The sequence below is a fragment of the Manacus candei genome, unplaced genomic scaffold (genome assembly GCF_025592945.1).
Source record: "Manacus candei isolate 608988 ecotype Guabito, Panama unplaced genomic scaffold, ASM2559294v1 h1tg000051l, whole genome shotgun sequence".
NCBI lineage: Eukaryota > Metazoa > Chordata > Aves > Passeriformes > Pipridae > Manacus > Manacus candei.
This window is the reverse complement of record NW_026138099.1, coordinates 3,855,081-3,877,909: the sequence shown is the minus strand read 5'-3', so window position 1 is coordinate 3,877,909 and position 22,829 is coordinate 3,855,081. Positions and strand designations below refer to the sequence as shown.

At 38.3% G+C, this 22,829-nt stretch overlaps 1 protein-coding gene across 3 annotated transcripts in view; it reads right to left on the bottom strand.

Moving 5' to 3' along the window:
- TJP2 (tight junction protein 2) overlaps positions 1-22,829 on the bottom strand; it is a 55,046-nt gene that overhangs the window by 7,793 nt on the left and 24,424 nt on the right. For 2 of the 3 annotated variants that reach the window (XM_051801368.1, XM_051801367.1), the window contains exons 2-14: positions 15,766-15,819; positions 13,709-13,833; positions 11,482-11,584; positions 10,440-11,019; positions 8,223-8,326; positions 7,909-8,062; positions 6,797-6,905; positions 6,551-6,690; positions 5,978-6,044; positions 4,666-4,816; positions 3,218-3,326; positions 2,329-2,539; positions 675-862 (exon numbers count right to left, since the gene is read on the bottom strand). In XM_051801368.1, coding sequence (XP_051657328.1) covers positions 675-862; positions 2,329-2,539; positions 3,218-3,326; positions 4,666-4,816; positions 5,978-6,044; positions 6,551-6,690; positions 6,797-6,905; positions 7,909-8,062; positions 8,223-8,326; positions 10,440-11,019; positions 11,482-11,584; positions 13,709-13,833; positions 15,766-15,810 — 2,086 coding nt within the window. In that variant the 5' untranslated portion in view covers positions 15,811-15,819. Of the gene's footprint in view, positions 1-674; positions 863-2,328; positions 2,540-3,217; positions 3,327-4,665; positions 4,817-5,977; positions 6,045-6,550; positions 6,691-6,796; positions 6,906-7,908; positions 8,063-8,222; positions 8,327-10,439; positions 11,020-11,481; positions 11,585-13,708; positions 13,834-15,765; positions 15,820-19,683; positions 19,843-22,829 lie in introns of those variants that run through there. The other variant, XM_051801369.1, reaches the window with a different exon arrangement.

The window sequence follows — 22,829 nt, the reverse complement described above, 5'->3', positions numbered from 1 at the left end:
GAAGAAGCAAAGAAATGCAAAACTACGTTATGCTCATGTCAGAGCAAGCGCAAACACAGTCCTCAGAGTTGACGGAGGAATGCCATTTTGTTTCTCAGTCTTCATCTTGATATCTGGGAGCTTCCTTAAAATAATCTTTACTGTTTGCTGTGCTCCAGAGTACTGTCATATGCGAATACCCAGAAAGCATCACTAGTAATACAGCTAGTTTAGAGTCATGGAGAGAGACCACATCAACTACGATTATATTTGGACAATCTATTGAAAATAACTGGATTCTATTTGCTATAAATTTAATGTCAAAATGGTATTTATGAAGACAGGGGTTGATCTCAGGAACATGGATTGTACTTTCAGAGCCAACCAGGGAAGAGCTAGCAGAGGAAACAACAAAACGCCCTGCTTGTTTCACCCTTTTTTTCATTTTAAACCTTGAAACTGACATGTGTAATTTGGAGGGAAAGGAAACAGCAGTAGTTTAAAGGCATAAAAAGCTTTTTCTGAGAGTAGTTTATAGCATCCAGAAATGTGCATTCTGAGAAAAATGTCATCTCTTTCTGTTGGTTAAATTTAACATTGTCAGAAGTTGTTAGAAACCACTTTCTTAGCTGACCAAACATTTGAATGTTAAACTAGCCAGCAATAAATGGGCAGTTTGCTGACAGCAGTCTCACCTTCGCGCAACTGAACTCGCTCATAAGCTGGGAATTTTGTGCTCACAGATACAATGGCTGTCAGATCTTCACGACTCTTCCTCAGATTCTTCTTTGCTCCAGATCGCTGGCCACGTGTTCTCCAGAAATCTGCCCTATCACTTGAGCCATCTTTTTGGGCATTTTGAACGCTGGCCATCTGTTCAGCTCTGACAGAGAAAGCAGACAGTTCAATTGTACAGAACTACTCAAAGAGGGTAAAGGTGCTTTCATTGAAGAACAATGGGTTTTGAATTTGCAGCGGGTAATTTGCCATACAGAAATGAGTGCAGGAAAAAATAGACAAGTCCAGTTGCCTTTGCCTTGAAGCAGACACATTGTCAGAAAAAGTTCTGACTCGCCACAGTTACAAATTGCTGGGCAGGAATGAGTCCTGGGGTCTTAAACTGGTAACTTATACAAGCATAAATAAAAGAATGCAACTATAAAGAAGTGGTGAGAGAGTGCAAATAAGAACTAAGGCCTAAGAAATTACTGTCACTATTCTCTATTGCATTGGGCCTTAATAAATTAAGTTGCTACAGCATAGAAACAAAGGCTGGTTTGGTCAGATCAATTAACAGAAAGGAGAGAATATAGTAACCGGGAAAGAGACATGGGAGTCACATAAAAACCATATTTCATGAACTTGCATGTACAGTGCAATTGTGAGCTTTTTCCTCCATCGTAAAATCACAACCACACTAAAGAACTTAAATGCTACAGTCTAAAAATACGCTGATTTTTTTCTTTTGCTGATTAATTTTAATACTTTTACTCATTGTGCACATTTCAGCACTTCAAAATCACAGAAATCGCAGAATATTCTCAGCTGGAAGGGACTCACAAGGATCATCAAGTCCAACTCTTAAGTAAATGGCCTGTACAGGGATCAAACCCGTGACTTTGTCATTATTTGCACGATGCTCTAACCAGCTGAGCTAAATTATTATTACTTCCCATGAATTTTAACTAGGAAAGCACATTTAAGCAAAAATATTGCTGTGGTTCACTCCATATTTCACACAAAAATGCAGACTACAGCTACCAAAAAATATTAGCCCCAGAATAAATTCTTGAAATGCTTTCCATAAGGATATACATGAGAAATTCAAGCACTGAAGTTTTTCTAGAAGATTAATCATCAGAATATTCTTGCACACAGTCATGAGCTTCCTAAGATGTAGACAGTTTTGGTTGCTGGGGCTTTGTTTGTTGGTTTGGTTTGTTTTGATTTGGTGTGTGGTGGGCACACAAAGAAGAAATGGGAGGGGTGAAAGCAAAAAAAAAAGCAAAAATAGGGCCCACCACCCATTTTCTGGAAAACAAACTGAAGCAGCTAGTGGTCAACGCTTGGTTGATTGCTGAGCAGAAGCCCTAGGTCTGTGCTGCAAATACATGATTCTAATATGTAGGTATTACCACCCTTTCTCATTGTCTCCTTACACAATGCCACAGTTCTAAAATCTACAGTTTTTACAGGCACAATTCTTGTAAAAGTAAAGACAAAACTATTCATTCATTCTTTTAAGGGGGAATAAGAAGGGAGAAAGGTATGACATAAGAAGCAAAAATAACTTAGGAGGAAAAAAATCTTGCTTATAGCAATGGGGAGGAAGACAGGGTGCTACCTTACCTGCTCTTATTTGGAATGAGGCCCTTTTCCAGTTCATTTCCAATTCTCACAGCTAGCCAGTTTCCCAATTTGCCATCATACAGTGTATCAACTACTCTAAAGATCTCCCCTCTGGTAAATGCTAAGCTCTGTGGTGACTCCTTTTCACACTCAAAGTGACTCCTGATGAAGAATGAATCTCCTCTACCACAGGCCATGATGTCTCTGTAGACTAAAACAGGACGTTTAGTTTATGCTTTTTTTACATTTGAAAGAAAGATTAGGTTGTGATTCTGGAGAACACAGTTTTGCAATTCTAAATGTCCACTTAAAAAGATGTAAAAAACCAGACATTCATTCACATTTATTGCCCTACACACACTTTATCAAGAGTGTTCCATACTTGCATGCATACAGCCCTTACAGCTCTGGGGAAAGCAGGTACTTGCACATTCCCAATGCAAAAGGCAGCTATGGTACTACAGTATTGCAGCAGGCTGTGTCTCCAACAGGAAAACAAGAGGCTTTACTTGTTTCTTAACATCAATAAAACTGTCCATTTGCTGCTGACCAAATCCCTTATAACTGCCAAGGCACAGCAGAAAAGGAATGCTAACAGCATATCTTCTGCCAGCTGCTGGACAGAAAAGCAGAAGAAACAAACAGTACCTTAACACTCTTCAGGATTAAGAGATACTATTTGCTAATAATGAAAGAGATGGAGAAGTACTCTGAAAAACATGACACACAGGCATCCTCAGATGGATGGAATACAGCTGTCTTCTAAACTAGTGAAGAGTAACTAAAACGCTATCAAGAATAAGCACAAGACAGATTATTTGTGGTTTCACTGACAAAGCAGAGCTTAAAAGCTTCATGGATACACATACATTACGTTCAAAGCACCTACCTTCATATTTGCTTTGAGCCAAAATTGTCACAGTTTCACCTTTGGGAATTTCTAAAAGATACAAAACAGCTTCTTCCCGAACAATACCTCTGAAGTCTTGAGTGTTCACCTATATACAGAAAAAATTAAAAAAAAATTCAACAGCTGAAAAATCAACAATAAGAGAAATTTTTGTTTAATCTAAAAAAATCTTAAATATTATCCTCCCTTATTATATTTTTTTTAAAGTGTCCTAGTTAGAACAGCTGGGACCAGTTCATCACCGTATGGGTGTAACCCAAAACTGTGTATTCTATAGCCTTCCATGCCATTTCCCAGAAACTGGTATCAATAGACTATTTACACCTTCTGCCCAGAGCAGGCCTGACTCCTCAGGCTATAAACTGGGTGTTAAGAGGCCTGCGAGATAAGAAGGTGCTTCCCCGTTCTCACACTCTTTTGTGGGACTCCCTGCCCTGAGGGAAGTACTGAGCATTCCTGCCTGAACTGGAGAATATATAATCTTGGAATCCGGGAACTTTTGGAACCACTCGTGGATCCAGAGGAAGACTGCAGATCACCACTCTCAACCAGACTGCAGACCACCACTCTCGACTGGACTGCAACCACCACTCTCACCAACAGGTTTTCCCCTCTCCTTTTACTTTGAACTCAGGGGGCCCAAAGAACACCACTCTGTTCACGCCCCAGGGTGCTGGGTTATACATTTGGGTTTTGTGGGTTAAAACCAATTGTTTGTCTGTATAATCATACTTATTGTATACTTTATTAAATTGTTATTCTGACTTATAATCTCTCTTTTGAATTGAGTTTATTTCCCCTGCTGGTTTACCTTTAAACCAGCACACAAAGTCAATATGAATGTCTCTTGTGAATATTTTATTCCAGCTGTTAACAGCAGTCTGTTTAAAAAACATGGTCCTGGATGTGCACTGCTAGATGGCTTCTTCAACTTAAACAGGCTCCTTAAAAGGAGCAAGTGAAAAGAGGCAGAGAGAAAATTACATTAGCCTCCTATTTGAATTTTCAGGAAAAAAATGAGAATGAAGGGAAAAAGTAGCACAGATGATATAAGTAAGAAACTGGAAAAATGAATCACCACAACACAAGGACACTGAAGAAAGGTGAAAGAAGAAAATTATGATGCCCTCAACTTTTTCCTTCTCCAAGACTAGGAAGAAGCATTATACAAAAAATTTATTGTCCCATCTTGCAGCATTTTTGATTAATATTTCTTCAAAGTACTCCTTCCACAAAACTGCAAACAAACTAAAGCTTGGTATACAACTCTCCTTCAGAAACTCATTTCTGTAAGATGCCTCTACCACACACACATCCTTCAAAGCAATAACTTGATTTCCTAAGATCATAATTTCTTCTGTATTTCCATTAAGAAGCAAAACAAAGTATAAAGAAGTTCTTTGCACTTCAAGGACACATACTCATACCTTAAGAATCTGATCTCCTTCCTGTAGTCCCTCCTGGTCAGCTGAGGTCCCTTCTTGAATTCCAGCAATAAATATGCCGACATCATTTCCACCTGCCAGTCGTAGACCCACACTATCCCCTTTCTTGAATCTCACCATTTTCGTATTAGGACTACAAGATTTACAAGCAGAAAAAGGAAGTAAGGCCAGGTATTAGGCATATAACAGTAACAGGTTGTCGAGAGAAAAAAATTGCAACTCCTTCAACAAAATCATATTGATAATATTCGTATGCCCTTTCTTTCTCTATGTAGGCTATACTTACCCAGCTAACTCTTCAGTGATGGAAGGAAGCAGAGAATTTGCGTTTTTCATAGTGGAAACTAAACTAGGAAGAGTGACTAAGTGGCATACACAGACTTGACAGAGCAGGAAAACAGTCCCCAAATAGTTCCCTACCTATTGTATCCTCTCTCATATAAGCAGCTGGGTTTTACAGTCGGAGTTATAAGTAAACATATTCATTGTTTTTCCCTTTATACTCTAGAGAACTGTAATATGAATTAAATTTATACCTATTTGCTTTGTAGTTTAACATGTTTGTTAGAAGTCTTCAAATTTTCTTGTAATAAGAAATATTTCCAAGTATAACATACTGGTATGTTTACAATCAGCCCTTTCACACTGCAGTAGGAGACACTACTGGACTAGGCTCAGCTTTTTTGCTGTCAGAAAAGCTGTATGACTGAATGACCTTCCAACACAGAGGACACTACTTATCTGTCAGCCATTCTCAGTAATACCCTAAGCCTGTATTATAAATTCCCCTTCACCAAAATAATCACTTGATTAATTTGCACATCAATGACAACATATGCAGAGTCCAACCCAGAAAAGATCCAAGAAGAGAATCCATTTAAGAAAATACTCCAAGCTATAAAATACCTTCAAAACCTTATCTTTAGGTTTCTCCTTACAATCTCAACACTCCTCTCTCTTCAATTTCTGTTTTTAGAAACTCTCAAAAGAAAACATGTAGGTTGATTTCCTATTAATAAACTCTGCACTAAAATAAAACTATTGTGCACGTTCCCATTCAAGCCCAGAAGGACAAGGTGTTCTATATTTTCCAGGTAGAAAACAAGTCTATACCTTCAGATATTGCTGAAACTAAGCTGAACTCCAAATTTCATCATTAGAATCCATGTCATCTCTTTTTGGCATCGAGCTATAATCACTCCAAATGGAGAAAAAAACCCACAAACCTATGCAACCAAGAATCAGGTACAGGTCACTGGAAGAGTGCAAAAGAACTCAGCAAGTCCCATCTTACCCATATATTGCTTCATCTTCTGGGCTGGGTTTAAGAATCATCCGTGTAACTGCTTTTGGTTGAGACACTAAACACAAGAAAAAAAGACAAAAGAAGTTAATGAGATATTGAAAATGTTATATATGGCAGCAATTTTTAGCTATCAGATAGCAATCAAACCCCTCCATGCCAAAGACTAACACAGATTTAAACATCAAGCATGTCTGACTAGAATTAATTTATTTCCCTTCTTTTTTTAATTCTTAAAAAGAACAAAGAGTTCAAGGGAAGGATACACAGCTCTTTCAGGCAAGCTAGATTGATTTCACTTGACTGCTTAGGGTGAAAAGCTAACAGCAGATCCTCTAGGAGAGTACTTGTTTTTTTTGGAGGTGGTAATTCTAATAAGCAACTGCCTTCAAATAATCTCAGGTGTTTCTTCTCTCTGCACCACAAAGCAAAGACAGACCTCTTCTCTGCGTGTCAGGATGGGTGTGACATGAAGAGCATACCAGATATGTCAGCATGATTGAGGGACGAGACATTCTGTGACCAGGGACAAAAAAGAAGCAATCAAAACCTTCAGGCTCTGACCTGCTGAGTCATCTTGGTAGTTCAGCTCTTTGTTTGTGTCCACAACTGTAAGAGTAGGAGTAGCAACGTCACCAGTTGATTTGAATGGTGTAGGCATTGCTCCCATCCTGGACATCCTATTGGATGGATCATCTTTTGCACTAAAAGAAAGAAAAAGAAAAAAAAGTGTAGTGAGAGAATGACATGTATTTTAAGAACTTCTTTGACAAGCATTAGAAAAATGAACTAGAGAAGACCATTTCTTACTTTGGTTTCTCTTTCAGCTTTTCATTGGAAGAATGTGAATCCAGATCAGAATGATGTAATCTGTCATCTTGAGGGGAGAATGATCTGTTTGACTCTATTTCAGAAATGTCTATAAAGAGAGTGGCAAATCAAGAAATGTAGGATTTGTTTAACTTATTCACTTGTCTGATCATCATGTTTATTTACACAGTTTTCAAACATAAGATACACTGAACCTTTCAGCCTACTCCTGTTTTCAGGTTGGATTTGACTAGGGTTCAAAAAGTGCTGTTTACCTTTTAGTGCTTCCACCCCTCCATCCCCCCAAAAATATTTCAGGAAGATTTCACACAACCTTTAGGAAACACGCTCACATCACACAACTACTTTGAGCATACTACAGACTTGTTAGCTAGTGTTAGCAACCTTTTATTTGAGATCTTGTGGAGGTTCCCAAACAGAAGACCACCTTCACATTTATAGTCTTCATATAATTGCCTTTCAGTGACAAATGAAACAGAGTGACCCCCAGACTTGAACCGTATCTCCACCTAGATAAAACCTACAGAAAGTTCCACCCCATATTCTGAGATTAGAGAAGCAAGTATTTTGTAGTGAATAATATAACTGCTCCCCCAAACATTCTGAGCCCTTCCCAAAGCAAGATTATGTTGAGAGGTATAGCTCATACACTCTAAGAGATCATTTGTATAGAATAGGTACTTGGACTGGAAACCAGATGTCCAGGGGGACTTAATTTCCTCTTGTCCTGATATTTTTCCCTCCATTTGAATGCTGCTATGAATGCTAATGACCTCAGAAGAAGAAACCAGTCCAATGCACTTGATTTAAAATTTTATTAAAGCAATTGACTTGCTTATTCCACGAGGACTGATTTTGACAGAACAATATTGCTGCTTCTATGTTTGCCCGTTCACAAAATGTAATCGTATGATTACTACAAAATTATTTTCACCTAAAGGAAGTGGGCTTGATGCTTAATTGACTATTAACTTAGGTTTGTGTTTCTTTATTTTTAAAGAACCTAGTACCACTCTACCACAGCAAAAAACTATAAGCTCCATTTTGTCCCTGCACAGAGTCCAGAACTTTTTATCCACATTAAACCTCACCATCCATTTCTGAGTCACTGTCGTTCAATGAAGGAATGTTGAGCAGTGTCTGCTTTCGATCCCTGAGAACAACCAGCTGGAGTTTCCCCCGCGATTTCTCAATCAGTTTTCGGGCATCAGCTAAAGACATGTTCTCTGTCACTGTACCATTGATCTGGACATAAAAAGGCAACAATAACACTGAAAGTAAACAAACAAGTCATTTATTAAACTTGTTCAAGTTTAATAGTGTACTTGACCATACCACGGCTTCATTCAGAATAACCACTACAACCAGTGCCCACCAAACTGCCAGCAGTAAAACCAGAACAGACCTTGAGAATGATATCCCCTTCATGAAGGTTGCCATCTTTGGTTGCTAGGCCAGTACGGGTCATTTCTTTAATGAAGATCTGACTTCCAAGACGGAGTCCATATTCTGGAATCAAGAAAATAATCCACTCTATCTTAGAAGATGAGTGAGGATGTATTTTTTAAAAAACTACACAGTGTACATGCAGCAAACACCATTACAACATGAAAAAAAAAAAAGGAAAAAAAAAGAAAAACATGCACACCCAGTAAACCCACTTAACCCTAGGCTAATTGTCCTCTATCTATGCTGTCACCAGAATATGAACATACAACAGTCCAAAACCAATCACGCATGGATGATTAGTCTGCATCTTCAACAGCAAAAGAATGCCTTTGTTCTGGAGATGCTTATTAACATACTGGACTACATTCTCTCTGATTCATATTTTGCCTGGCATAGAGGGAGTTTCCTGTGCAGTACCCTGGCAGCCAGGGGAGCCAACCATGTCCTGGGGGTCATCAGGACATCCCCAGCCAGTTGAGGGAGGGGATTGTCCCACTCTGTTCTGCACTGGGGCGGCCTCACCTTGAATGCTTTGTGCAGTTTTGGGCACCACAATATAAGAAAGATATTAAGCTTTTAGAGAGCATCCAAAGGAGGGCCATGAAGACGGTGAAGGGCCTTGAGAGGAAGCTGTATGAGGAGAGACTGAGGTCACTTGGTGTGTTCAGCCTGGAGAAGAGGAGACTGGGGAGAAACCTCATTGCAGTCACAACTTCCTCATGAGGGGAAGAGAAGGGGCAGGCACTGATCTCTGTGGTGACCAGTGACAGGATCCAAGGAAATGGCCTAAGGTTGTGTCTGGGGAGGTTTAGGCTGGATATTAGAAAAGTTCTTCACCCAGAGGATGGTTGGGCACTGGAACAGGCTCCCCAGGGAAGTGGTCATAGCACCAGGCCTTACAGAGTTCAAGTGTTTGAATGATACTCTCAGGCACTTGGTGTGACTCTTGGGGATGGTCCTGTGCAGGTCTAAGGGTTGGATTTGATGATCCTTGTGGATCCCTTCCAACTCGGCATATTCTGTGATTCTGTGGGTTATTTTCACCAGTTGCTGCATGCTGACCCTGTCCTATCTGTACTCCAAAAAATGTCTGGGTTGTTTCAGGCAAAGGAATTTTTTTTCCTCCCCTACCCTTCTTTCCCTTTGATCCAAGTCACCTGGATCACTATATTTGCTACTTAAAAAGATAGGCAAAAACTCTTAAAACACACGCACCCTAGAGCAACAGGATGTTGTTCTGCTTTAAAAGATCATTATATTTGAGCAAGTCTGCATAGTATCCATATGAATGGCAGAAATTATTACGGTGTAACTAGCTAAACATAAAAGTTAACAAAGGCAACCTTAATTTCTCCTTATTTGTGTATGTATCTGCATTATCTTTACAAGTGGAAACTTTATACGCAGGGAAAAAAGAGGAAGGAGGGAAAAGGATCCTTGCCAAAGTCAATGAAAAAAAGATGTTAACTCAAGCATACAAAGTTTACATTAGCAGAAAATTCTTACAAATCATAACAGGGCAAATTAGAAAAACCCCCAGCAACCACACCAAAAACCCCCAGAAACAAACCACCACACCCCCTTGAAAAAACCCCAAGCAGAAGAGAATGCACAACCTAATCTCAGATACGCTTTACAGCACAAATCTTTATTTCACAGTGCACAAAAGGTCAGGCTTTTGGCTTTCATTTACACACTCCAGTACTCAGCAAAGAGAGGCTGTTTCAGCTGTTGCTGTTTCAGTATTTGTTAACAACCAGAACCAAACAATCCTTATTATTAAAGGCAGAGTCTCATCTTCACCCTTTGTAGCTAATCCTTTTGAAGATGTGCCAAGTGTAATCTGACTCATGATCAGATTCATGTTTTCCACCAGAAGAAAAGGGCAGAGAAAATGGAAAACCAAGGACACAGTGGCTTGAAAAGACTGAAATTACGTGGGTGAACAGGCTCTTTGTTCAAAGGTGAAGTCTGAGGAGCTGGGGCAAAAAACACCCCAAATCTACTAGGAAGAATGAAAGAACAATCTAAGCCACCAGTTAGAAAAGGCAACATTTAACCTGTAAAAGCAGAAAGTAATTCAGCTCTTCTCCTTCCCCCATCAAAAACTGTGCTGTATTACAAGTCAAGCTGTATTGGAAAGTCAGTTCCTCTCCTCCCCTACTATACCTACCTTCATTATGTCTGCCTTTTGTTAAGAGAACACTGATGGGTGCATTTGGATCCTGTGGTCCTAGGTACTCCTGTTGATGATGTATTTCAGGCGAAGGACTTCGCGAATGAAGTCTATCCCGACTTCGACTCCTCACTTCCCTCCCATATCGAGGATCAGGTTGAGATTCATGGCTATAACTAGGTGGGCTGTAGTCTCCTCGGTACTCCCGTTCATAGACACCATCCCTGTCGATGCTCCTTCCCCTGCTTCGATCTCTTCTATAGTCTCGATCCAAGCTCCTGTCAATGCTCCTACCATGACTTCGATCACGGCTGTAGCTGCATTCCCTGTCACGGTCTCTGCTTCGGTTACGCCCTCTGTCTTGCTCATCTCTATAGCCCTGATCCAGGCTGTTTCCCCAGCTTTGGCTGCGCCCTCCATTACCACTGTGCCAGCTTCTCTCACTATAGCCACTTCGAGCACTTTTGCCATCAAATTCTGCATGGTCATCCATTACATCTAAAGCTCTGTCCTCATAGTCAAGGGAGGGGCTTCTCTTCAGTGCCGCAGCCTGCACTTTCCTTGGTCTTTTCACTACCTGTTCAGTACAATACAAAACAAATAAACAAAATCTCTTCAAAGGCCAAAATGTGAAATTCAACAGATAAATATTCTTCATGTTTCAAACAGAGGTTGGGGGAAAAATAAGGAAAAAAAAAGAATGATGTTCTACTGGACAAGATCTGTGTACGCAGAATATCATATCCCTCATGTAACTTTTGCTTTATCCAACTACCACTTATTACTCAGTAAAATAAACACAGAAGACATACATTGTATTCCCAGTTTTTCATCAAGATAACTTTGTGACATTGGTTAACTTCCATCTGTTTCACCTGTAGAAACTATGTCTTTGTGTTTTTTACTCTATACATTCTATTGGGGAAAGGATTGCTTTGCTTTATGACTTTATGGTACACTTCATAAAAGAAACCCCAAATTTTAACTGGTTACACACATACATACTACAGTAGAGTGAATACATCTGTAATTTACTTACAATGGTGGCCACTTTTCCACTTTTTCTAAGCTGTTGAACTGCAAAAGAATGTAGAACATTTTCCATTGGAGTTCCATTAACAATGACCACTCGGTCATTTTCTCTGGAAGCAGGGGGAGGGATAAAAAAAAAAAAAAAAAGAAAAAGAGGATTTAAGAGGAGTTGTCATGAAAACACCACAAAAATTGTTGGTTTTTTGTTTGTTTTTTTTTTTCAGAGGGAACTTATGGATTTTATTCAGTTTAACAGGGAGTTCTGCTTAAAACCTGTGTTTGTTACACAAAAATTACAATATCTGAATAGTAGAAGCGGCTTCTGGTATGTTTAAAAGTTAGACTTCGAGCAACACTGTGTATCTTTGTACATATACTACGTTGAGCTTAAGTACCTCGCCATATTGTTTTTAAAGAACATTTGTGATGACTATTAAAACTTTTTTATTTCAGTTTTTTTCAGAGCTCCTACTTTTTCCACACCTTGTGCTAGACTTCTTTCCCACCAACATTTTACAAGAGTTTCAAAGTGCTGCAGCCATACCATTATTTTGACAAGTATGACTATAGTAGTTTCTGGAAGACTGGTGTTCAGGTCCCATCTACTCTTTAGAAAGATGACTGGGGGAAAAGAAACCAACAACACTATAATACACAGGAAGTCCTCCCTGTCCTAAAACACAGGTCAACTGAGATTACTAACTTGACTATTCAGACCTCCTGCATGTCAAACAGGCCAGTAAGACTTATCTCAGTCACCCCCATGAAATAGTCCCATGACACTGATTAAATAAAACTCATAAATTTCATAAAGGCAGTTCAGTACAAAAAAATGCAAGAGATTAAAAACATCCCAATTTACCACTCCTCATATTAGTTTATTCTGGTGACTACTCAGTTACTAACCTTATAGTCAGAGTATTAGCTCAAACAATTACTGATTACTCTGCAGCTTTCTGATAGATAAAAGAAATCTTTGATACCAACTATTTTCTCTTCATTATAATCAAATCACATCACAATCTTCTTTTTCAATAAGAAGATTATAAATCTAAGCCTCTATTTGTAAGGTACTCTAACTCCTAAATGATTTTTGTGCCCCTTTTCACATCCCTCTAATTCCTTTTACTGAGTGAGTATGCCAGACAGCATGCTATATTCCAGCACTAGTTTCATCCAGGCTTTATGTGAGAATTAAAATAGCTCTCTTCACAATCCATACATGCAAAGACAGTATTGAACTTAATGTTGTAACATTATATCAAGAAGTCCATCTATTCACACCCATTTTACCCTAAAAAAGATCTCAAGATTGTAATTCCCAAACACTCTGAAGGTTAAAGTTCTTGATTTATTGGAGGAACGGCTTTGCATTCAGTTTCCTTTGGAATGTGCCTTGTCTGAATGTGCCCACATTGTTTGTTATTGCTTGCCATCATCAATTTCCCTATGATCTTACATAATTTGGGGACATGATTTTATTCCCAAATCACAGGCGATTATGGAACAGGATGTATGACAGTGGTGTTGTGCAGGGAGCACTGCTGTAAAATGTAGGTTTTATACATTTATGTTAAGAATCGTTTATTACTTGCTTCACAGTAATCCTTTTATTCAGTACTCAGTAACAACTCCCACGTCAGACATTTCATTTCCTAACCAAAAATTAATGTTTGGTGAAATGGACAAAATCTACATTTTTTAATTACTGCACAACTTTGGCATTATTCCAAGTTGTCTAGTCCTCATCAGGTATTTCAGGTCAAAGGATAACAAACTGATCAGGTGGGTAAAAAACTCTTGGCCTACAGATTTAAAATCACTTGTCCATGATAAATGCTGCCTCACCAAGGATGAAGTTATCAGGAGGACTACAGAAACACTTTATTTCCACCTATTTTTCTTTCAAATAAAAAAATAAATATTTAGCAAACCTTCTTTGGGCTGGCTTAAGGCATTCTTGGAAACTAATGATAGATCACTAAATGTGAGGAAGAACAAGAACAATGTTTTAAGATACTAAGTATTTCTACCACTTCTTCAAAAGAAATGCAATTGTAAAAGAAACATACTTAACTGTTAAAAACTTTTCAACACCACTGAAATTTAATTTCTTACCAAATAGCAAACAGTGGATTAAATTACCAAGATTTCAATGAAGCCAGTCTGAAGGTTTTATGTATTCTGCAGCCACGTCCCTCAAAATATCAGATAGAGAAAGAGAAAGCGCTTACTGAAGTAATCCATCTGCTGGACCACCTGGGAGAACATCTGAAATGACTATCGATGTTTCACCATTTTCAAAATGAGGGTTATCTCTGCCGCCAGAAACTGCAATTCCAAATCCTCGTTTTGAATCCTTCACAACAAAATGAAATACAATGAAATTCAAATCCAGTGACAGGAATTTTGACAAGGAGAAAGATGAGTAACATCAGTGTTCCTGTGATGGCACTGTAACTAGATATTATTCAAAATATAATAGTTGCATGCAGAGAGTTGCAGAAATACACAGCACCTCTAGATTTAAAAAAGAATGGGTTTACAAATCCATTTAACAACACAGTAAGTTCCTCAATCTACAACCTTATGATGGTTGGTAATTAAGTAAAGGACTCATTTAACTTTGCCTGCATTTTGCTTCACCATCCTAATGGTTATTCATACCAAATTTATCTTTAGGTAAATCTAATTTTGTTAGTGATGCTTGGGAAAGTGGAATAGTTTTTTCAGGATCTCATCTTCATTACGATTGCTAACTAGTTTGTAAGAACTACTTACTCATCGATCAAACTAAACAAGATCATGGTCGATTACAAAAATCAAGTAGTGAACTTGTACCTTCTCTCTAATTATCCTCTATCACAATCACTATTTTAACTATGTAAATTATGTCAAACCTGTCATCATAGAAATAACAGATTCATAAGAGTTCTAAGATGGCATTCATAAAATCAAAGAAATACTTCACAGGACATGAAGGAAGCATGTCAACAGCTAGACCTGAGAACTGTTAGCATAACTGAACTGCAGACAAGAAGGTATGCACAAAACCACTCAGGTTTAATTTTATCAGCTATTTAACATATACATCATATTACTAAAAATGACCAATTATGTTACATTTAAACAAATTTGCCACTACACTGAATGTAGTGGCAAAATAATACACCAGATAAAGTGCTTTTTCACAACTCACACTCAGCATGGGTTATTCATCATATGTCAGCTCAAGTTCCATTAATGTTGTTATTAAGTAGTTTACTCTTTGAGGAGGAAAAAAGCAATGTGTTTTTCTTTTTAAACAGCATTTCACTTGCTGCACCTTAGTTTTACAGGAAGCAGTTTGATGCTTCATACCAAAACATTACTGATTCAAAATAATGGTAAAATTCAATGTAGTGGCTGATGCAGCAAGTCCAATAGGCCTTTGTCATGTCAGTACCGTAAGTCTGCCTTTGTGATAAAGAAGTAATGCTCATTTACACGATATCTGAGATCTGAAAAGCTGAAGGTTACAGGAACTAAGACCTTCTTCAGTGTTTCTCCTGTCTACCTCTGTAATCTGAAAAGCAACCCTTTCTCAACAATACAGCACATGAAACAGGTTGTGTAGAAAAGATCGCTATTTTACATTGGGCTGTCAAGTTCAGTTCATTGCAGAACGTATAAAAAAACTCAGGCCGCTCAGTAAAGGCTTCTAACTGAGGCCAGATCAGCAGAACAGCTGCAAAGACCATTCCCACCAAAGCCAAAGTGCACACCCTGTACCATGGTGTGGCAGCCTAGTTAATATGGGCTAGAGATTGTGTGACACTGATAGTTCACGTATTTTAGAAATTTTAATGACAGAAGTTTTCCACTAGATTCTACGCTGGTAGATATAAGAGTATATTACAAAAATAAAATCAGTTCAGTGATTATTACAAAGCTTGGACACTAACTCCTTGGCAAAACCATCTGCTTTATTTCTAAGGCTATTCAATAATGAATTTAGCTATGTGCCTGATCATGTGGTATAATACACTGTCATCAGAAAGACCTAACAGCAGCAAATACAGCACTTAAATTGTTAATTGTTAATTGAGTTTACTCTTTAAACACTAAAGAGTCAAACTATTGTATGAATAACTAGCAACTAAGCTTTCAAATAAAAAACTTATCTGAGTTGGACAATGAATTAATCCTACTCTATACTCAGATATGCTAATAACATCTACTGCAAAACATATTTAGATTAAACCAGTGCTCGAATATTTGAAAAATAAAAATGTAACAGGCACTCACTCACCTTTTGTAAGGTCACAGTGTACTGTTCCCAGATCAGCTCTTCCATGCCTGGGGCCTGGTGCACACAGAAAACGATTAGTTTTATGCTGTGTGTTTTACTATCTAAATTAAAATGTAAAATACCCCACTAAAACATATGTTTAAAAAAATATGCATATTCTAATACTTTAGTAGAATTAGTATGAAATCTATGTATTTCAATTATTGATGATTTTTCTTTAAAAAGGCAAAAAACATTAATATGTCCAGGGTGGTAGAATCCCTTCACGTTTCACTGATTTAACAGCTCATTCCGATTTTCTAGAAAAGCCTTATTCAGTAAAAGCATTTAATTCAGACCAACTACTGTTCTATAGCCCTGATTCAAATAACACAGAATCCTTATGGAAGACCTCTCCATCCAACTGTGCAGTAAGTTTAGCACTTGAAACCAAGGTTTTCATAACGAACTAGACTTCAGATCTTTTGCTTTTTGTTCAAGTGGATTTAACAAAATGTTTTGTCCATTATGAATTACATAACTAAGTATTTAGGTTCCCATCAAGAAATTAAATTTTACAGGAAAACACAGTGTATAAGTATATAGTATGTGTATAGTATGTACAATAGGATACTATATAGTTCTGTGACGCTTCTCAGTGTTTTTTCCACATTTCCAGTTAAAAATGATCATGAACCAATCAGTTTATCTTACATGATACAACCTTAAACCTTTCCAACACAGCTTAAAATATAATACAGAATAATCAGCCAGCTCTGATGCACCGTATAGTACACAGCCTTCAGTGCCTGCCCTGTAAAACCAGGAGAAAAATGAGCCACAACATTTGACACAGTGCAAACACTTCAAAATACGAAGCATCCATTGCAGAAGAAAACTCCAGGCACTGCGTAAGTACTGCATCCACATACTCAAGCCATAGGTTTTATTTGTTTTTACTGCTAAAATTGGTCTTCCCTCTTGTGAAGCTCAGAAAATGGAAGTTCAGACAAAAGCTTAGTTTAGACTTAATGGTCTTTTTAAGGGCCTAGTAGGGGTTACTGGCAAATGAACTCCAAAACAATAGACAGAGAAGTGACAAAAGAAGGGTATGCCTGTACTTTAAGGCGTCCTCTGTATTTCCACAGTAAGTCTTCTGGCAGTACACAACAATTTAGCAAGCTATGGATGTTATTTGTTGTATGAAAAAAATCCTTGATGTGTTGTTCCAATCGATTCTGAGCACCCCAAAGAGCAACTAGACTGACATTTTCCATGGCATGTTCACTGTATTGAAAAACAAAATTAAAAAAAAGGTCCTGCTCAAAGATCCTGAGGGAATACACACGACATTCAGCATTTTTACCAGGAATTTTACAACACTGAGCAGTGTTAAATTTCCACTGTTCTGCCAGAAAATGAACAATGCTTTCTAGTTTTCAGAACCTCTGGGGTCTAATTTAGAAAAAAAAAGAAATTAAAAATAGATGTAGGAGAGGATGGTTTATATCAAAAATAATACATACAAGTAATTATTTCTAAATTTTGACTTGTCTAGGTCAGACAAGAATGTGTTCATAACTATTAGTAATAAAACATATGTGTCTTAGGGTCAGCGTTGAACATGCTGAATCACACAGTGAAATTGTTTTATCTGATATTCCCATTTAACCAGCTGATATGTCTAAACCTTCAAATATCTGAAATTGAACTGTCTCACTACATATATTCCCTTACACAGAGAATCATTTCTATAAGTAAAAAATTCCTCCTTAAGTAAGCACTTTTTCTGAACTGCTGTGATGCTGCCGTAAATAGAAGCAACCACACTTGCTTGTCTGGCATGTAGGAAAACGTGTAAACAGTTTACCTAGTACTGACCCTTGGCTATACTGTTGCTGTCCTGCTTTTCTATACAGTATTTTCAAGTTCTGCAGAAAAACAGTCTGTGCTAAAGAAGGACCTCTGAGACATTTAAATTTCAGCTGACTTCACTGAACAAAGTTTTAGAAATGAAAGTCAGTATCAAACAATGGGTAAAATTTGAAGGACAAGCAGGTTGGTTCAAATTTTGAAGAAGGAGGGGAGATGGAAAACCTTTCTCATTAAAAAAAGGCCTCAGCAACTTGCATGTGTAACAAGAACATCACAAAAGTTCAGTTTGCACTGTATACAGCTCTTACCAACTCTACCTCCCAGCCAAGAACACTGAGGCCAGCTCTGAGCAGGCACAAGAGCAAGGCAGGCAGAATGCAGCTGATGAGAGGTTACTACTCATGGGGACAAAGAAAGGCCTGAGAACTGACTGTTATTCAGTAAAGGAGGAAAGCACAGTAAAGATATCAGGGATGGATTTAAGGGTATGAAACAGGAAATTTACAGGAATTTCCTTCCAGAAAAATTCAGCCTCCCATGAGCAGTGGCACAAGTAAAACCTTGTGCACAACTGGAGAGATGTATTGTGCAGTAAATCAAAGCACCATAAACTAACAAGGATAACTTTACTTTGCTCTGACAAATAAGTCTCATGGTATCCTGTAAAAAAAAAAAGTAGTAAGAATGAAAGAAAAACTACTGCCTACAGACAGTATAGTTAAGGTCTTACAAGATGTTGAGCCCATAATATCATCTCATTTGTGCCTAGAAAAAGTTCCTCTTAGTATCAGTGACTGTTTCAGGTACATTCTGTGTAAATTTTGGGGGGTTATTTTTAGCTGGAAACTGTTATTGAAAATTAAACAAAAGATAATTAAATAATTCACTTTTAAATTTGTTAAGTATTTGTTAAAGTAATCCATTTTTAGAAACTGCTCCTCAGAAAACTGTCTCCCATTTGCTGTGTGCTAGATTAGGGAAGGAAGGCACACTATGTACTTGCAAAGCTGATTTTGTACATAATAACCAAAACAACACTAGTTCTGCCATACTGATAAATCTATGCAGGCTCTGCAACACAGTTCAGAGAACCGAATGGTCACCTTGGAAGCCTGTAAGGCAAAACCACATCTGTACTCCTCAAATCTCTAAACAATAATCTCTTAACATTATTAAATGTACTGCTGCTTGCCATTGTCACGATGCTAACCCATACCGGCAGATAATTGGAGAAGAGAAGACTGAGAGGGAGGGAGAGACTACAAATGTTATAAATCATCAGTGGGGGACTTGAGCAAAACTAGTATCTAAGTCTCCACCCCAATTGCAAAATTCCTGTACTCCACATTTTATAATGTAACTCTTCTCTGAATGCATCAAGTGATGAGTTATGAAAAGCCTCCATCACCTTGCCAATTTCTTCATACTTCATCTGTAAGGAAACACAAAGGGATCCTGAGCAGCTTGTGCATCCCTTACAGGATCGCAGTTTCACTGCAAGATAGCACACCAAAACACTGGAGAGAGAAAGGCAGGCAAAATGGTTAAGAACCCCACCTCCAGCTACTAATAGTAACTGTTTTTACAAGTCTACCCAGGTTTGACACAGACAACAGACTACCTGCAGTAGATTCAAATTACTGTAATTAGCTAGTCTTAATTCATTAGTGACTAAAGTCAGTCCATTTCTAATTAGAACACTGTAGTCGGGATTTGCTTAAATCTGCCTAATGCTCATATACTAAAATGACAGGTGCTTTCTACATACCCAAAATAGACTGCTTAACAGAATCTTTGGCAGGAAGCTAGTCAAAGTGCTAAAATCGCCTGTGTGCTACAAACAGGCAGCTGTTGCAGTTCTCACTGACATTCATCAGATTTATGCAATTACTTGCTACTGAGAGATCACTGAAGACAATTTCATTCATGCTGAAAGAAGAAGAAAACCAGAAAACCTGTCACAAAAGTTGTCTGGCTATAAAAGTGAGTTGGAGTGGGGAGGGATATACGAGGAGAGGAGGGGAATAAAAGACCTAGAGCAAGATGCAACAAAAAGCAACTCACGTGCCCTTTCAAAATCCCCAACTTTTTGACTGCATGTGACCACATTCGCTGCAGAGCTTGAGCTGTCTTCATTGTTGCAGGATATAATCTGTGAGGGAATGCCGTACATCCCCGTCTTTTCATCTGTTTTCACCACTCAACACGGTTATGTAATTCTAATACAATAGTGGCCTACATACTCGAACAAATCCTGCTGTCAGTTTCACACAGAAACACATCAAAACCACATCAGGGAAATCTACTGTGAGTTTAACTAACTCTCACTGTAAGAGATCCCAGGAAAATGCAGTGCGGTAATGTTTTGTTTGTTTGTTTGTTTTTAAATTAAGTGTCAGAAATAGATCACTATGCAGCAACTTATTCTTCTTCTAAGCATATGGGTTCACCCACCATGAATCTAATTTAAACTTAAAAGCAAAAACGGCTTAAGAAGCACAGTGCAGATTATTTGAAAATTCTTATGTTGACTATAATATTTTACAGTTTTTGCAGAGCTGTGGATTTGGCTCTATCAAGCCAAAAGAGAAATAGAGACAAAATTATAATAGCTGCAAATAACAGACACTGTTTTCCCTCAAACATTTAGTAAGATACATGTAAGAATGATAAGCTAATCATACAGCCAAACAGCTAGCTTACTTTATTGGAAAATAGGTCAAGCTATCACTCCCATTTATGCTGCATGAATGCTGTGAAATTTAAGCCTCAAGTGAACTTTTCCCCTAGACTTTATGTAAGTTTCATGGGCAGTGAACAGATAGGAACACACACCAAGTTCTGGTACACAATGCTAACCAAAACCCCTGTCCATAGATTGCATTTTTCACTAGTAGAACAATTTTAACTGCTGAAGAGTATGAATTCAGAAAGCAGTGAAAAATATGAAGGGTTGTGGTGTTTGGGGTTTTTTTGGGGGGGGGGAAGTTGGGGGCAGCACATGTGTTGATGTCTGAATTCAGTATCCTGTATTTTCACTGTGACCCCATCTCTGCACTAGCCAGCAGAACTAGGATGAACAGAGGTTTGTACCTTCAGCATTGAGCTGCCAAGAGTGAACAACAGGGAATCCAGGGGAAGCACACTGACACCAGCCTCTGACTGCAGCTTCCCAATTCCACAGCACGTGTGGATGTGAGTAGTTTGACACTGCTTAATTAGAGTTTGGTAAAAATAGTTTAGAGTCTCCATCAACATTTCTAAAGAACAAACTCATTCCTCTTAATAGACTCACATTCATAGCTTCCAAAACTGTTTTATATTTATTTATTTTTAGAAAAAGGGCAGGAAGAAGAAACAAATGTAAGGACGTCTTTGAGACTTCTCTAGCCCTATCTCCTTAGTTTTCCTGCTCTCCTTCTCCTTGCCCTAACAAAGCTTTAACAGCACTCCAAACACGGAAATATCACCAAAAAAAGACTGTGATGACACAGAGAACAAAAATGGTGGAACACTGTCCGTGAGCTATAGTGGTTATAACAGCATGTGCTCTTTTTTCTTTGTTTAGGACTATCAAAATTTTTCTCTAAAGGAAGATAATGAGAAAGACAAATGGATTGAATCCACCAAAACTCAAAAGGAAGTTTTTCTGAAAGAAATTTTAAAAAGTAATCAAGAAGTCTAGGAATGTTCCTGCAAATTTTCTTGCATAGCCAGAACAGGAGCTGTGAAGAGACTAAAGACTTAGCAGAAAGATGACAGCTTTTGCATGTGGGTATTTTATTCTTTTAAAGTGAGATGGAATCAATTTTTTAAGTAACAAACAAGCTTTGTCCCAGACATTGTCTTTTCACCTTACCTGCGTGCCTCTTTACAAAGGCTAAAGAAAACTATAGTCTATCTTCACCCTTAGCAAAAGACCCAATTACAACCCTATCACGTATCACATCTATTTGGCATTTATTATCCACAGACATTTAAAACTGAAACTCTTTTTGAAAGCAAGCTCAACTACAATGATAAATACTCTGTTTCTTGGTGGGAATCAATCCTGACAATAAAATGTTTGTGAATCATGTGGGTAAAGATAAATTGAAAACTAAGCATAAACTGTTCTATAAACTGGGACTGTGAAAAGAAAAACAGAGCCCCCAGAAAACTCAACAGAGTGACCTCAGAACGTTGCAACAAAACCTTACAGCAGAAGGCTCCATCTCTCCACTCACCTAGGAGAAAAAGTTTTACACCTAGCACTATCTATTTTGATCTCTTCCTCTCCAGACAGTGAAGAAAAAGGGTGTATCCTCACACATAATCTACACAAGGCTGTCCAAGTAAGCAGAAAGAAAACCTAAAATGGTCTTCTTGGCTCCATTATGGAAGTGACACACAAAAGAAGTCCTTCTGTCCCTGCAGCCCCACCCCTGCTCCCCATCCCCCTTCATCTGCTACCATGGACTTAGGCACAAAAACCTTGAAAGCTGAGTCTAGGTTTTCCCTAGACAGACTCCTACACTGAAGATGATGAAGAACTTCAAGCTTAACTGAAAGCCACCCATCTGTAAAAGATGGAAGGCAGGGGCCTTCCTAGCCACTGATAGGAGCAGCCAGGTAGAGGCAAAGCTGCATCAAGAAGACATCAGCATGCCTGATCTAAAATACCAGGTATGCTATCAGAAGATTCAGAAACTGTCCTTGCATGTCACCTGCCTGCATAAAGGCAACTATGACAAACCAAAAAGGATGGCCCTATATCTACAGGCATTCAAAGATCCTGATCCACTTCAATTTCTGGATGACTCAGAAGAAATGCCCTCTATAGACAGCAGAGACCCAGTGAAATGAGACGCAATCTGTACATCAGCGTGTGGCATGAAGGTCCACAATTCCTCTTTTTCAGATGTGGGCCATAGCCTGTACCAATACAGCAACTCCCAGAAGATCAACAGATCCTCCCATAGAAACAGGTTCCCAGAATGATGAATTGATCAGACTAAAGAAAGAGAAGTGATAAAAAATGGTTTGCAAAAGATACCCACTAGAAGTAACATACAATTGCAAGGGAGAAGCTCCATTTTTTTCCTCCCAGGGTTGAAAGAGAAACATAAGGGACAGTTTCATGTTAGGAGATCATCATTTCTTTCGCATTGCAGTAAAATCAAAATGGTTGTTAACATCAAGATGGTTTATACTATCAGGATTCAGGAAGT